The 16,091-nt window shown below is 40.1% G+C and overlaps 1 protein-coding gene across 3 annotated transcripts in view; it reads right to left on the bottom strand.

Annotated features, from left to right (window-relative positions):
- The window catches only part of sumf1 (sulfatase modifying factor 1), a 185,137-nt gene that overhangs the window by 99,698 nt on the left and 69,348 nt on the right, over positions 1–16,091 (bottom strand). For all 3 annotated transcript variants that reach the window (XM_072280637.1, XM_072280639.1, XM_072280638.1), the window contains exon 5: positions 11,834–11,956. In XM_072280637.1, the coding sequence (XP_072136738.1) occupies positions 11,834–11,956 (123 nt within the window). The remainder of the gene's footprint in view (positions 1–11,833; positions 11,957–16,091) is intronic.

The raw sequence follows: 16,091 nt of genomic DNA, 5'->3' as shown, positions 1-16,091 counted from the left end.
GCATGGGGTACCTCATCAAACACCATGGACCAATACCTTTAAGCAAGGGGTCCATAGAACCCATGTTGGGAACCCCTATTCTAGAATCTGCGTTACAAATAGAAATGCTATTAGTCTTTTACATGGAGATTGCCCGGAGGAAGCATTTTCAGCATGTTTTGAAGTATCTGCTTCTATTTCCAGAGGTCCTCCTTCCATCAGAAAACAGGCAGCAAACACTGTGACACACATATCCATGGATCTCTGTTACATTCTTCACACTCACAAGAGGCTAAAAGAAGTTCAGCCTGTAATGGCAAACTTTACAAGTTGAACGTTCTAACACAGTGACACTTTCCCACTGTATTTTGTGCACGTGATGCCACCATCGAAGTTCACGCCACGACAGCATAGCAGTTAGCACGACACTACTGGAGCTTGGGACGTTAGAGTTCAATTCCGGCGTCCTCTGTTAGAAAGTTTGTATGTCCTTCCTGCGTGTGTGTGGGTTTCCTCCGTGTGCTGTGGTTTTCTCCCACAGTCGAAAGACATACCAATTAGTAGGTTAATTGGTCATTGTAAATTGTCATGTAATTAGGGTTAGATCAGTGGATTGCTGGGTGGTGTGGCTCAATGTAGTGCAAGGACCTATCCTGCACTTATCTCTAAATAAAAATAAACAACTACTTTTGACCCAGTGACAGACTGTACTAAAAGCTGCAAACTATGAAATTTGTTTCTTTTATTTTCATGGAGGGCAATTCATGAGAACCGCAAATGATTTAAATGACTTTGATGTCATCAACTTTCCCTGTGCTGCCCGTTAGTAGAGAGATAGAACTGGCAGGTATCTGTGAACTATGGCCTGAATGGGTTACTCTGTAGTGTGGGGATCCCCTCACAAACCACTACAGTGTTTCATCCTCCCACGTTGCTGATTGCCTCATTCTCCCATGGTATCCCCCTCATCTCTATTTCTATTTATCTATGTGGGCAGCATGCAAAAGAGACAGCAGATGCGAACTCAGGAGGCAGCAGTCATTTCCGATTGCTTAAATCATGCTCTAGCCCTTTTTATAAGGGAAAAAACCCTTGACTTTGGTAGAGCGATGTTGAGGAGATCATGCTCATTATATAATATGATGTGGTTTTATTACAGAAAAGGAGAAGGAGCTTTATAAAGTAAAAATAATTAATTGGGGAAGGCCAATTTCAATTGAATGCGAGTAGCTCTGGCCAGGGTAAATAAAGAGAGATTTAAAGATCAGCTTTGTCATGTGTACATCGAGATATTGAAATATACAGTAAAACGCATCATTTGCATCAACAGCCAACAGTCTAAGGATGTGCTGAGGTCAGCCCACAAGTGTCACTATGCTCTGGCTCCAACATACCATGGCCACAGCTTATTAACCCTGACCCATACGTGTTTGGAACGTAGGAGGAAACTGGAGCACCTGGAAGAAACCCACGTGGTCCAGGGAGAATGTACAACATTCTTCCAGACTGCGGCAGGAATGGAACCCCGGTCACTAACGCTAACGGGTATGCTCCTGCAGATTCAAAGGTTAACAGGCCAAGCTATATCAGAAAAATAGGCTGACTTAGAAGAAGAGACAGTTCAGCTGCAGTTGAGACTATTCCTATGAGGGGCAAAGAAGAAACAAATATATACCGAGCTCCTAGGATGACAAAAGAGTGAAGATAAAAAGCAAAAAAAACCCTTATGACAAATACAAGGTTATAAAGAGCGGCAGGAATCAGGTTTGTTACAAAGGAGTCAGAGGGACTATGAAAACTGACAGAATTTGAGAAAAGAGCAGCTGGCAATCTCAAAGACATTTCAAAGTTTTCTCTATGCAAATAAATAGTGAAGAGATTGCTCATGGAAGCATGAAGCTTATTAATGGTGAAAATGGGAACTTGCAGTGGAATCTGAGGACACTGTTGTGATATTGATTGCATACTTTACATCTTTGTCTTCATTGGAGAAGAGAATGCTTCTGAAGTAATTGTGAAGAATTAGTTGAGATACTAGATCTACCTGACCTGCCCTCCACTAATTGTTGTGATGTTCCCTTTTAACCATGCCCCACAAGAGATTATTGCTTCCGATGACCACTGTTGGCCTCTTTCAGCAACTGCACTTCTGGCCTGGTGTCTGCCTAAGTCTGTATGATCTTCTTCCCTTTAAAAGAAATGTCCCTTGCTTGATGAATATCATGGTACTATACAATATCTATTGAAGTTGTGCATTATACCAAAGGACAGCATAGCTGGGTTGTACAAAATTCCAATGGCTCTGTGGCTCTGAGAATTATCCGAAGGCTGCTTTCGAGCATGGGGATAGATCTGTGTGAAAGGCAACTCAGTAGATCACAATTCACAATTCCTATTGAATAAAACAAATGCATTTGTCTCCATGTCGCATGAGGTGTGACAGCCACTGTAAGATGTTATATTCCTGTAACTGAAGGATTAGTTCATGATTGGAAAGTGGAAATGTTCAAGAGGAATGGAATAGTTAGGGAGAGGGGGAATAGTAATTTTTGCAATTACATTCATCGTCAGGAGGTAGAAACTTTGGCACAATGAGAAAACCATTCAGACTATGTTTTCCTTTTGCCACTACCATCGACAGGAGGTAGAGGAGCCTTAAGTCCCACACCACCAGGTTCAGTAGCAGTTATTAGCCCACAGCCATCAGATTCCTGAACCGTTGTGGAAAAGTTCACTCACCTCAACATTGAACTGATTCCACAACCTACAGACTCGCTTCAAAATACTCCATATCTCAAGTTCTCAGTATTATTTATTTGCTTGCTGTCTATCTCTTTTTTTATTTGCACAATTGCTTCTTTGTCAGTTTTTATTTATGTATAAATCTTCATAAATTCTATTTATTTTCCTGTGAATGCCTGCAAAAAATTAACTTTAAGGTAGTATATAGTGACACTTATGTTCTTTGATGATAAATTTACTTTGACCTTTAGATTTTGAAATAATCTTTTCTTTCTCCCTAGGCCTCCTGTCCCATGATCCTCTCATATCCCTTTTGCCAATCAACTGTCCAGCTCTTGGCTCCATCCCTCCCCCTCCTGTCTTCTCCTATCATTTCGGATCTCCCCCTCCCCCTCTCAAATGTCTTACTAGCTCGTCTTTCAGTTAGTCCTGATGAAGGGTCTCGGCCCGAAACGTCGACTGTACCTCTTCCTAGAGATGCCGCCTGGCCTGCTGCATTCACCAGCAACTTTGATGTGTGTTGCTATTCATTTATCCTATTGTTAAGGCATATTCTGGATTTATGGTATATAGCAAATATTAATTTCAACAGAAACCAGTCTTCAGATCTGAATGTGGATTGTAGATTGAGGTTAAAATGCAACTCAGAACAATGGTCTTCCTGGAGCTTCAGATTTGTTTGATTGCAAACCAGAAAATGTCCATTCACCTGAGGTATCTGCATAAGCATGACTGAAGCTGCGGAGGCAGGGGTGAGTAACACTTGTGTTGGTGTGAAGATCTAGGTGTTTGAAACTCAAAGGACACACTATGAAATTGTCCTGTTGTTACCTTTGTACTTTAACATATAAAATATGATGTAATTTTGGGTTAGCAGGTCTCTACTGAGAGCGTCTCCAGAATGATGCCTGCTTGTTTTGCTGAATAAAGGCTTCAATATCCATTAACCTCAGTATCTGTCTGATGATTTTGTTCACAATTATAACAATATTTGTACCCTTATGACTTTATACACCTCTGGAGTGCCATGCATCAGTTTTCTACATTCTAAGGAATAAAGTCCTAGCCTGATCAACCTCTCTCCATATCTCCAGCCCTCGAGTCCTGGCAACATTCTGCTAAATCACCTTTGCATTCTATCTATCTTAATGACATTATTCCTATAAAGGAGTGTCGAGAACCATGCACAATACTCCAAATACATCCTCACTAATATCCTGTACAATCGGAACATAACATCCCAACTCTTGTAGTCATGGCCCTGGCTGTTAAAGTGCACTAAACGCCTTCTTCAGCGCCCGGCCTATCTGTGACACCATTTTCCATGAACTCTCGTGTATATTTGTAGTTCTAGGTCCCTAGTTTGACAGCACTCCCAGGGCCCTACCATTCGCTGTATAAATCCTACCCTGGTTTGACTTCCAAAAATTTAACACTTCACACTGATCTGGATTGAAAGCCATTTATTGATGCTCAGCTCACTTACCCAGCTGATCAAGATCCCCTGTCATGTTTGATAGCTCTCTGCACTGGCTATAATATCACCTATTTAAGTGTCAAGTAAAAGGCTACTAACCATGGCTAAATTATTTCATCAGCTGCAAATGATAGCCTGGATATGAGATGTAATGAGTCAGATCTATTTTTACACTGTTTCTTAGATCCAGCAGCTGAGGAATAATTGTGTCCCATAGAACAGTTAATTGTTTCATTGATGAGCTGTAACCTTTTGCATCAGTAATCTGTAATTTATGTCGTCTTTGGAATCAACATTTCACGCACATGAGAGAGAAAAAAAGCAACTAATTTCTAATTTGGGATTTTATTTGGAGACATAGCATGGCAACAGGCCCTTCCAGCTCAACGAACCCACATCTCCCAATTACACCCAACTGACCAATTAACCTACTAACCTGTATGCCTTTGCAATGAGGGAGGAAAGCAGAGCACCCAGAGGAAACCCTGTCTGTAAAGAGTTTGTGCGAACATACAAGCTCCTTACAGACAGTGGTGGGAATTGAACTTGGGTTGCTGGCGCTGTAATAATGTTGCACTAACTGCTACACTATTGCGCCACTCCAATTGTATAATGGAGGATAATTTTAAAGGGGTTTCATCTAGCATTATGCTCAATCCAAATCAGAAGGGAAAGATGTCTGGTGTACTGGAAAGATAATATTAGCCACTACTTTGAGGGGTCACTAAGTAAAAATCTATCCACAAAGGGCAACAAGAACTATCTCTTAAATCTCACCATCAGTTTCAGAATATCAATTGAAGGCTGTCTGCTCACTCCTGGCCTGCCTATGGAACACCTGTTAAGGGAAGACAACTGATAAAGCAGAAAGAATATAACTGTTAATAATAAAAGGAACAAAGGCGAGAGGGAATACACTGCTTTTGAAGTTTATAATGTTATTCATTTCAGCTGCATGTTAGCCACATAAAAGAGAATCCATTCTGGACCAAAGTGCAGGTTAAAATCGCTCTTGCATTTTTCTCAGTTACACACACATAATATATTCATTAGTTAGCAGTAAATATCTGTAATTGATGTTGAAAATAAATCTTGGTTTGTTCCAGATAAAGGCTTTTAACACCACAAAAGCCCCATTTGCATTGACTTTTAAGTATTGAGCCCAGTTGGCAGTTATCATTGTTGCCTTTCATTACTTTGTGAAATGATCAATATGAACTTCCTTCTATATGACATCTTTTAGAATAATCTAATATATCCCAAAGGGTTGCCTAGGAGCATTAACAAACAGAGATAAAGAACTTGAGGCCCTTCAGGAGCTATTAGTGTAGATAACCAATAGCTTGGACAAACAGTTCTTTGCTTAGCTGGACACACTATTTCTGTTTAATAAATTAAATCCCATATACTGCATGAACAAAATTTCATGATGAGACACAATGCACCTTTTTCTTACTGGGATCCTATCGACAGTACATGCAATGAACGTAGCTGCCTGTGTTGGCTTATTTATGCCACAATACTAACTCTGGACTGAGCTCGAACTGTAATTGTATGCATGCCATCATAATCGTGTGACCACTGAATTATTCTGTACAAAATAGTGATGACAGGCAAAATTACAAAATATTAACTTTAGAGCCACTGTCTAGGGTTTTCCTTGCACAAAGGCTGACAGTCACTTGAAATGGATTTCTTGATCAGTTAATATTGCTGGAAACATTGATTTTATCCAGTTCTACCTTACCACCAACTCTGAATTGTCAGACTGTTTATCTGTCTCGTTGTTCGGGAGGAGAAGAAATTCCCTGCAGTGAAATACTGAGTAATGCAAAGTCACTTTCTTTCATTCTCATTACAAATTCTACTCTTCCTGCCGAGTCCAATCCTCTCCTTGCATCTGTCTGACACATTGAGTCTGAAACTCAGCCTGTCACAGTGGTGCGCCTGACTGAGATGCTGTCTCAAACCTCCAGCAACCTGGATTCAATACTGACCCCCACCCCACCACACTACCTGCATGGAGTTTGCACGGCTTCTTTGTGACAGCACGTGCTTCCTCTGGGTTCTTGTTCTTATTTCCCAAAGACGTGCAGGTGGTTAGTTAGCCACTGAGAATTGCCTGCAGTGTAGGTGAGTCTTAGCATCTAGTGGGATTTGGTGGAACATTGGGTAATTAAAATGGGATTAATGGAAATGGGTTCTTAATGTTTACCATGCACTGTACAGGCTGAAGGACTTGTTTCTGTGTTGTATGACTGTGGCTTTAAATTAACGTTGTAACAACTGCTACCATAGCCCTCATTTCTCCCTTTCTAAACTCTATATTTGGCTGGCTTCCCTTCACTACCTCTTCTGAGATCATCCGAAAGGACAACTGCCATACCTAAACATGAAGTCCAATTGACTCACCATTGTCGTGCCTGCTGATCGATATTGGCTGCCTACCAAGCAACACCAGATTGATTGTTTGGCCGTCTCTGCACCCGTCCAGGAGTTTTTTTAAAGTGGAAAGTCATTGCACTGGGGCAATTCCACTTTCTTGACCTTGGAGACTCTGGGGTCAGTCATTGCAAATGGGGTTGCAGTCGATGACCATGACTTCTGTGTCTTTCCATGAAGCGTTGCAGAACCACCTTCCTGGCCGCTGGGCCTCATTGTTGATCTAATTCACCCAGTCGGACAGAGCTGACTTCACAGGCTAGGACAGCCACGTCATTATCTCACCGGAGTATGAGGCCTGCCAGCTACCCTCGCCTGGTCTAGCCCAGCTGTGGAAGCGGTGTACAAGTGTGTGGCCCCTGTCGCATGCACATAGGTACGGAGCCACTTGGTACTTGGAGCTGAGTGTCCGGTGGGAAACAAAGGTGAGTGAGCTGCCCCAGAATGGACATGATAAGCCTCTTCATTAGAGGTGCTACCCCTCTCTGGACATCCCATACATCCAACAACATTTACAATCCTAATATTTGTTTTCAAATTGCTTACTGTTTTCATCAATCTCTTTCACAAGTCTTTTTCAGCACCAGAACACACCAAGGTAGTTTTTTTCTCCATTTCTCACCGCTACCTTATCCCTTAATTAAATCATTCAGCGACTGAGATCCATCCTGAAAGCTGCCAACACCTTAAGCCGTAAGTCTCCTCCACAGACCTCTTGAAGCACTTGCCTCCTACAGGATGCTCTTTAAAATGTCCACTTTCATTTAAGCTTTTGGTCAGCTGCCAGGTATCTTCTCAGTGTCATACTTTATACATCTCCTGTGATCTCTCTTGGGTTTCTTTGCTGGAATAATTTCAAAAATAAATAAGATACTCAAATTAATGGACTGCAAATGAGGATGGGATGAGTTGCCCTTCTTGGCTCGTGAATGTAAAACCTTTTGTTCTCCAGCAGAGCTCAGGGATACACAGTCAATCGCTGCATTCCCACCATACAGTCATAGTCATAACGCACTACAAACGATAAACAGGTCCATTGGCCTATCTAGTCCACAAGGAACTGTTATTCTGCCTAGTACCATCGACCTGCACCTGGATCCTACCCTCCCATTCATGTACGTATCCAAACTTCTCTTCAATGTTGCAAAGCAAACCTGCATCCACCACTTGCGCTGACAGCTCGTTGCACACACTGACCACCCTCTGGACTTCCCCCTCATGTTCCCTTAATAGTTCATCTTTCCCCCTTAACCCATGACCTCTAGTCACCCAACCTCAGCTGAAAAATGCATACTTGCATTTACCCCATCTATACCCTCATAATTTTGTATACTTCAATAAAGCTACGCTCATTCTCCTACGCTGCAGGGAATAAATTCCTAACCTCTCTCTTTAACTCAGGTCTTCAAGTCCTGGCAGCATCCTTGTAAATTTTCTCTGTACTCTTTCAATCTTTTTGGTATCTTTCCTGTAGGAATGTGACCAGAACTGCACACAATACTCCAAGTTTGGCCTCACCAATGTCTTGTACAACTTCAACATAACATCTCAAATTCTGTACTCAATATTCTGATTTATGAAGGGCAATGTGCCAAAAGCTTTCTTTACAACCCTATCTACCTGTGATAACATTTTCAAGGAGTTGTGGATCTGTATTCCCTGATTCTTTGGTTCTACCACTCTCCTCAATGTCCTAATGTCCACTGTGTAAACCCTACCGTGTTTGTCCTCCCAAAGTGCAACACCTCAACTTGTCTGTATTAAATTCCACCTGCCACTTTTCAGTCCATTTTTCCAGTTCTGCAGACTTCATCAACCCAGTTCACCACAATCATAGCTATTCTCCAATGTTGAAAATCTTAGCCGCAGTGGCGCAGCTAGTAGAGCCCCTGTCTCACAGTGCCAGTGACTCAAGTTCAATCCTGAATTTGGGTGCTTTCTATGTGGAGTTTGCATGGTTTTTTTTTTTGAAAATGCTCCACTTTGCTCCCATATCCCAAAGACAGGTGGACTGGTAGGTTAATTGGCAATTGTAAATTGTCTCAAGAGCAGGGGTTTCCAACTGTTCTTATGCCATGGACCAACAGCACTGTAGACCCCAGGTTGGGAAACCCTGCTCCAGAGTGATAGAATATGGGGGCATGGTTAACATATAGGAAATGGGTTAAATTGATAAATTAATTTGTTATTGTCACACATACCGAAGTATAGCAAAAAAGTTTGTTTTGCACACCACCCATTCAATTCATTTCATCACATGAATGCATTGAGGTAGGACAGGAGAAAACAATAACAGAAAATAGAATACAGGTTTACATTTACAGAAAAACTGCAGTGTGGACAGATGATAGAATGCAAGACCATAAGAGGTAGATTGTGAGATAAAGATATCATCTTATTGTTTTAGTGGACCATTCAAGTCTTAGAACAGTGGGATAGAAGCTGTTTTTGACCTTGATGGTACGTGCTTTCAGGCTTTTGTATCTTCAGCCTCATTGCGGGGGGGGGGGGAGGGCAATGTTCCCTCTAATTTGTAATGACCAGTGTGCACAAAAATCTTGTGTTGTGCAATTTTTTTGCCCAGTAACATCAACATGTGCACACTGAATTTTATATATAGAGGTATTCATTTTAACATCTAGCAACACACTGTCGATAAGAACTTTGATCTCCCCTGGGTTTGATCATTTTCACCCTCATTCTTCTGCATTCTCACAAAATATACATAGCAGGCTTGTATCGGATAACGAAGGATTTCCTTGCCAGAGCTTTTGCGCACTATCGCTTGCTAAATGACACTTTAAAAGTCAAATTTCCAAATATCACTCCAATTCTTCCCACTTGCAAATTCTCCAGCAACTTTTGCATTGCAACAATACACACAGGTAACACCAGTATTGCACATAAATATTTCTCTTAGCTGCATGTTCCTGATCCCATGAGATTCAGGTGTAGCAGTTTCTATTGTTTCATTAAGCCATTCCGCTTTAAATGAACGAGCAGTTGTTTTGCGCTTCATGCCCTTTGCTTCTTTGGAATTCGACATACTTAATCAATAGTTTTTTCCAATAAAAATAAATAAGCCAGTTCTCAAATCTGCAGACAAATCATCGCAAACTCCACGTTGTCAACACTGTTCACAACAGACACCGGAAAAGGAAATGTGATTGTGTACGATCATGAAATATACTTAACATGACGACGAGGTACAGGGTGATAACCTTCCGTGCACAGTTTAAATTCCTCTGTGTGCTAATAACAAAAGATGTGTGTGTGCAGTCAAACGCGCACACCTTAGAGAGAATGTTGTGGGGGGGGGGGAGGAATATAGAATGTCCAGGGTGGGTGGGGTCTTTGATTATGTTGGTTGCTCTACTGAGGCCAGGAGGTGTCTTTGAAATGCATAAAATTCCTTTTATTTCAAAATATTTTTATGAGAATTACCCACTGTTTGCATATTTTTTTATGGTTAGAAAGCTTGTTAAACAGTAATTAATGCTTGGTATGCCATTTAGCCCCCCCCCCCCGCCCCCCCCCCCACGTTCAGATCTCATGCCACAGAGAGAAAAACATCCAAGTTATAGTCCACTAAGATTATTTGTTAACAGTAAGTTTATTATCAAAGAATCATAATTCATAATTTACTATAATTGCTCTGAGCCTTGTAAGTACGAGAAGTGGAAACGATTTATGTTGATTTTATTGGAAAAGACTACAATAGCATCACCTGCACAGGGCTACCTATCAAAACTGTTATTTTATGTATTAAATGACACATGTAGTTAGATCACAAAGGAGGCAAAGGATGTTGCAAATGGTGAGGGTAGAGACTAGTTTATTGATCATTACAGAATGTCTCTCTGGTGCCTTCCGTTGCCTACCCTCTCCCTTCCCCTCTTCCCAACCATGATTTCCCCGCTCCCTGCCCCTTTCCCAATCTTAGTCCACAACAGCCACCTATATCAGAATCAGATTTATCATCACTCACATATGCCATGAAATTTGTGTTTTTTTTTGTACAGTGCAATACATAAAATTACTACCTACTGTGCAAAAGTCTAAGGCATCCTAGCTATATATATGTGCGTAAGACTTTTGCAGAGTACTATACTTCAAGTGACAATAAGCTCACTTAGTTCAGATTCTGCATTCTAATTTACAATCAACTTTTATTGGGAAAATAGAAAATCAATGATATTGATATTTAAATTACAGTTCAGAAATAAACCACATTGGAAGCCATTGGTTCTATGCATGGAAGTTTAACTAACAATTTGTGACATAATGTAATGTTTCCAAATATGTTAAAAATATTGGAGGTCAGATTAGCAAACAAGGTCTGACGAATGTCTCATGAAACAATCTACACCTGGTATTGTCAGAATAAAGAATTACACTCAGTGGCCATTTTATTAAGTGCACCTGTACACCTGCTTGTTAATACAAATACCTAATCAGCCAATCACGTGGCAGCAACTCAATGCATAAAAACACGCAGCCATGGTCAAGAGGTCCAGTTGTTTTTCAGGCCAAACATCAGAATGGGGAAGAAATGTGATCTAAGTGACTTTGACTGTGTAACGATTGTTTGTACCAGACGGGGTGGTTTGAGTATCTCAGAAACTGCTGATCTCCTGGGATTTTCACACACAACAATCTCTAGTTTACAGAGAATAGTGTGAGAAACAAAAAAAAAACATCCTATAAGCTGCAGTTCTGTGGCAAATATGCCTTGTTAATGAGAGAGATCAGAGGAGAATGGCCAAACTGGTTCAACCTGACAGGAAGGTGACAAGTAACCATTGCCTAACAAAAGTGGTGTGCAGAAGAGCATCTCTGAATGCACAGCACATCGAACATTGAAGTGGATGGGCTACAGCAGCTGAAGACCATGAACATGCACTCAGTGGCCATGTTATTAGGTATAGGAGGTACCTAATAAAGTGGCCACTGAGTGTATATCTGGATTGCAGTTCGTTACAGGTTTAAAGTTTAATATGCTGAAGGGATATTCATATATTTTTCCCAAAATTGGGAGATTCTACAGGGTGATGGTCTCTTCAAAGAACAGGCTACCTCTTGGTGCAGATGGTTTGTCATTTAAGCTTTTGCTATCCATTCTTTAAGCACCTCACAATGGCATATGAAATCTGTTCTGCTTTGGTAATTTCCAGAAACGAGTCTTATTTTTACCTGTTCTCAAGTCCACCTCTGCAAGCGTATTCCCATTCAGCTTCCGTGGGCAGCCGTTTACCTGCCCAGGCGCAGTAAGCTACTGCGTTGTGCCAGGAGATGTGCACGACTGGGTGATCCATCCTGAGAAACAACAAACACAATCACATGGAAAAATACAGCAAAAACAGTTTATGACAATTATTACTGCTTTGCATTTTGGCTAAATTATCAGACCATGGATGTAGAAATGTACAGCAATTCTTCACTCTCCTGTTTTAGCCAGTTTTCAGGTTATAAATTAAACCTTCATAAAAGTGAACTTTTCCCTTTGAACAATTTGATACCAATAAATTCTAACTTTCCTTTTAAAATTGTAAGAAATCAATTTACCTATTTAGGTGTAACAATCACTAAAAATTATAACTGTCTATTTGAAGAAAATTTTCTTACTCTATTGAATTATGTAAAAAGTATACTGTCAAATTGGTCACCTCTTTCGTTATCGTTAATTGGCCGAATTAACTCTATCAAAATGAATATATTACCTAAATTTATATATCTTTTTCAGGCATTGCCAGTTTTCATTCCTAAATCGTCTTTTGATTCTCTTGACTCCATTATATCTTCTTATATATGGAAGAATAAGCGTTCTAGATTAAATAAAATTCATCTTCAGAAAGATAAAAAGAATGGAGGATTAGCCTTACCAAACTTTAGATTTTATTATTGGGCAGTTAATATAAGAAATCTTACATTTTGTTTATATTATATAAATCATGAGGATTGCCCAATGTGGGTTATTTTAGAAGCTAATTCTGTTAATAAATTCTCTACTATTTCTCTTCTTGGATCCTCACTTCCTTTGTCTTTGAGTAAGTTAACTGATAATCTGGTAGTTAAACACACTATGAGGATTTGGCTACAATTCCGAAAATATTTTGGCTTATTGAGATTTTCTCTTTTGAGTCCCATTTTTTCTAATTATTTTTTCAAACCCTCTATGATTGATGTGGCTTTTAGAGAATGGGATAGAGTAGGTATTAAATACTTTCAGGAGTTGTTTGTAGAGGGAAGTCTTTTCTCGTTTGAACAATTGTCAACTAAATATAGTTTACCCAAAACACATTTTTTTTGATATCTACAAATAATTGATTTTTTACGGTCTCAAATAACTACATTTCCAGAAAGTCCTGATAAGAATCTACTAGGTATAATCTTTAATCTGAAACCTTTTTATTATGGATCTATATCTAATATTTATAATATGCTGCTGGGAATGAGTAGTGTTCCTTTAGATAAAATTAAAAATCTTTGGGAACAAAGGGGGAGGAGAAGATGGTGGCACGACACAGCGCGCGCGACCATTCCGAATGAATATCGTATGTGTAACTAGGGTGCCGTGCACAATCCAGATTTGATGGAGACAGCCGTGAGAAGCACAGAGGAACATCTGGAGTATCTTCTGAAATGCCTGCTTCGCTGCTGCTGCTACTGTGTGATCGAGAATCTCCATAGACGAAGGCCCCAAATCCTCGGCTTTGCCTATTGCCTGTTGCCGGGGCCAGGGTCGAAGCGCTTGGCAGAGATGGTGCTCGGTGCTGGAGAGCTGGTCGGAGGCTCGGAGTTTTCGGACGGACTCGGAGTCGGACTGTGGTCGGATGCTTCCAGTATGCTGCATTGGCAAGTTGGCAGTGTTGGAGGTTTACCGTCTGTGTGAGATAATGGGACTTTCGGGAGACTTTGAGACATTTACTGTGCCATGGTCTGTTCTTATCAAATTATGGTATTGCTTTGCACTGTTGTAACTCTATGTTATAATTATGTGGTTTTTGTTAGTTTTTAAGTCAGTTTGTTGTGTGTTTCCATGATATCATCCAGCAAAACATTGTATCATTTCTTAATGCATGCATTACTAAATGACAATAAAAGAGGACTGCGTGTCCTCATAATCATAATCATAAGATTTACAGACTTCAATTTCTGAGGAAACTTGGAATCAAATTTTTAAATTGGTCAACACTTCATCACTTTGTGCCCGTCACTCTCTCCTTCAATTTAAAGTGGTACATAGGGCCCATATGACTAAGGATAAATTGTCTCGTTTTGATTTAGATATATCTCCATATTGTGATAAATGTAATAATGGAGAAGCTTCACTCATTCATATGTTTTGGACATGTTCAAGACTTGGAAAATATTGGAAAGAAGTATTTCAAATCTTTTCGATACTTTTTAAAGTAAATTTCAAGCCTAATCCTTTGACTGCTTTATTTGGTATTGTCAGAGGAAAGGATATTATTTTGGAGCCATCCGGAGGTTCTTACTTTAGTGAGGTGCACACTTATCATTGGTGACATGATTACTTTGATTTGGTGTGAAAATTTTCTGGAAAAAATAAGGCCAGAGTAGTACAGTGGTACCGTTAGTAGACCCACTGCCTTTCAGTGAGACTTGGGTTCTTCTTGACCTCTTATTGTTTTAGTTTTTTTGTGTATACTGCACTGAATTGCTGCTGCACAACAACAAATGCCATGACATATGCCAGTGATACTAAACGGGATTCTGACTCCAATTCTGTGAAGCCAGTACCAGAGCAAACACAAGTTTTGAGGCAAAGATCTGCCAACTGATTTTACAACAACATGTTACAGCTCATGTTTGGTAGGTAGATGGAGGGAAATAAGAAAAAGAAACCTTATGTTGCTGTAGTTAAAGTACAAATGTGTTATTGCAGGTTTTGCATGGATGTAAATTACCCACAGATTACTGACTAAATGAAGGTTTCCAATTACTGGTCAGGTCTAAGCTTCCAGCAGACAATCCACAGGGAAAGGAGCAAGAAAAGAGGCAAATATGGAAACACATAATTATAGCAAGAGATCAGCTATTCCACTCCAACAACAAAGAACACTCTTTTTAACGCAGAGGATTGCCTTTTATCTCAAAAACATTTTGAGATCTGCATAACTTGCAGATGACTGAGACCAAAAGCTGCAGCTTCTTAAAAATATAATGACTACTTCTTTTTGTAATGTCTCTTTGAACTGTTTTCTTAATTTAACAAAAAGAAAACCTTGTAACTAATGACAAGCATCCTATTTATTTCCCAGCATGGCGCAACCAAAAGAAAAATAAGACTAATTGGTTGACAATGAGTTATTATCCTGTTATCACCTCGTGTATAAAACAATAGGTCCAAATCTTACATAGGAATAGTTCAGAATGCTCACCAATACAGAACAACAAATACAATTGGTACAATCGTCCTGCTTCTCCGATAGACAACAATCACCTGACATACACGCTGTGTCACACACACGAGAAAATCTGCAGATGCTGGGAATCCAAGTAACACACACAGAAAATCCATGATTAAATGATACAGCTTATACAAATTTGCTGCCACAATTTTCATCTGTTGTCTTTAGAACAATTTTGAGGCAAACTTTTCATGACTCTTGTGGGATTGAAATATATTTTCAACACCTTTTGTCCAATTCCGCTGCAGTGGTTTCAAGCTGCACAGAGTAACTCTCTGACATGCAGTCTCTTCTTCACCCATCCTGCAGGACACCTGCTGATATTCTGATAATCAGGGGTCCCCAACCTTCTTCTTCTTCAACCTTCTTCTTCTTTTATTATTGACAATATTCTTGCGGACCGGCCGACCCCGGGGGAGGGGGGGGAGTAGGGTTGCCAACGGACAAGAGTAGCAGTCAAATACGTTGTGTTTACCCCGAGAAAGACTACAATGACCATGAAGCCTTGCGTGGGCACCAGTGCGCATGTGTGTACGTGCCGATTTTTTTCTACAAATCGTTTTTGGAGATTCTGTTCGGGGGGGGGGGGGTGTTAATCACGACCGGAATATAGGTGATAAGTGGCTAATACACTCAATTTCGTTTCTAAAAGGGTTTATCTAACGAATTTAATATTAAACACACAGTGCATATTTTCCTCGCATGAATATAGTGATAAGTCAATTATCAGGGGAGGACAGGGGAGCTTGAAGTAAGTGTTGAACAAACTTCCAGTTGAAGTGGAAGAGGCAGGTTCGATATTATCATTTAAAGAAAAATTGGACAACTATATGGACAGGAAAGGATTTGAGGGTGATGGGCTGAGTGCAGGTCAGTGGGACTAGGTGAGAGTAGCGTTCAGCACGGACTAGAAGGGCAGACATCGCCTGTTTCCGTGCTGTAATTGTTATATGGTTATATAAGTCACTTATAAGTCAATAGCATCATAACATTTTAAGTAACATTTGGATATTAAA

Source organism: Mobula birostris, chromosome 16 (assembly GCF_030028105.1).
Source record: "Mobula birostris isolate sMobBir1 chromosome 16, sMobBir1.hap1, whole genome shotgun sequence".
Taxonomy (NCBI): domain Eukaryota; kingdom Metazoa; phylum Chordata; class Chondrichthyes; order Myliobatiformes; family Myliobatidae; genus Mobula; species Mobula birostris.
Note: the sequence above shows the minus strand (reverse complement) of the source record. Positions and strands in the feature narration are given on the sequence as shown.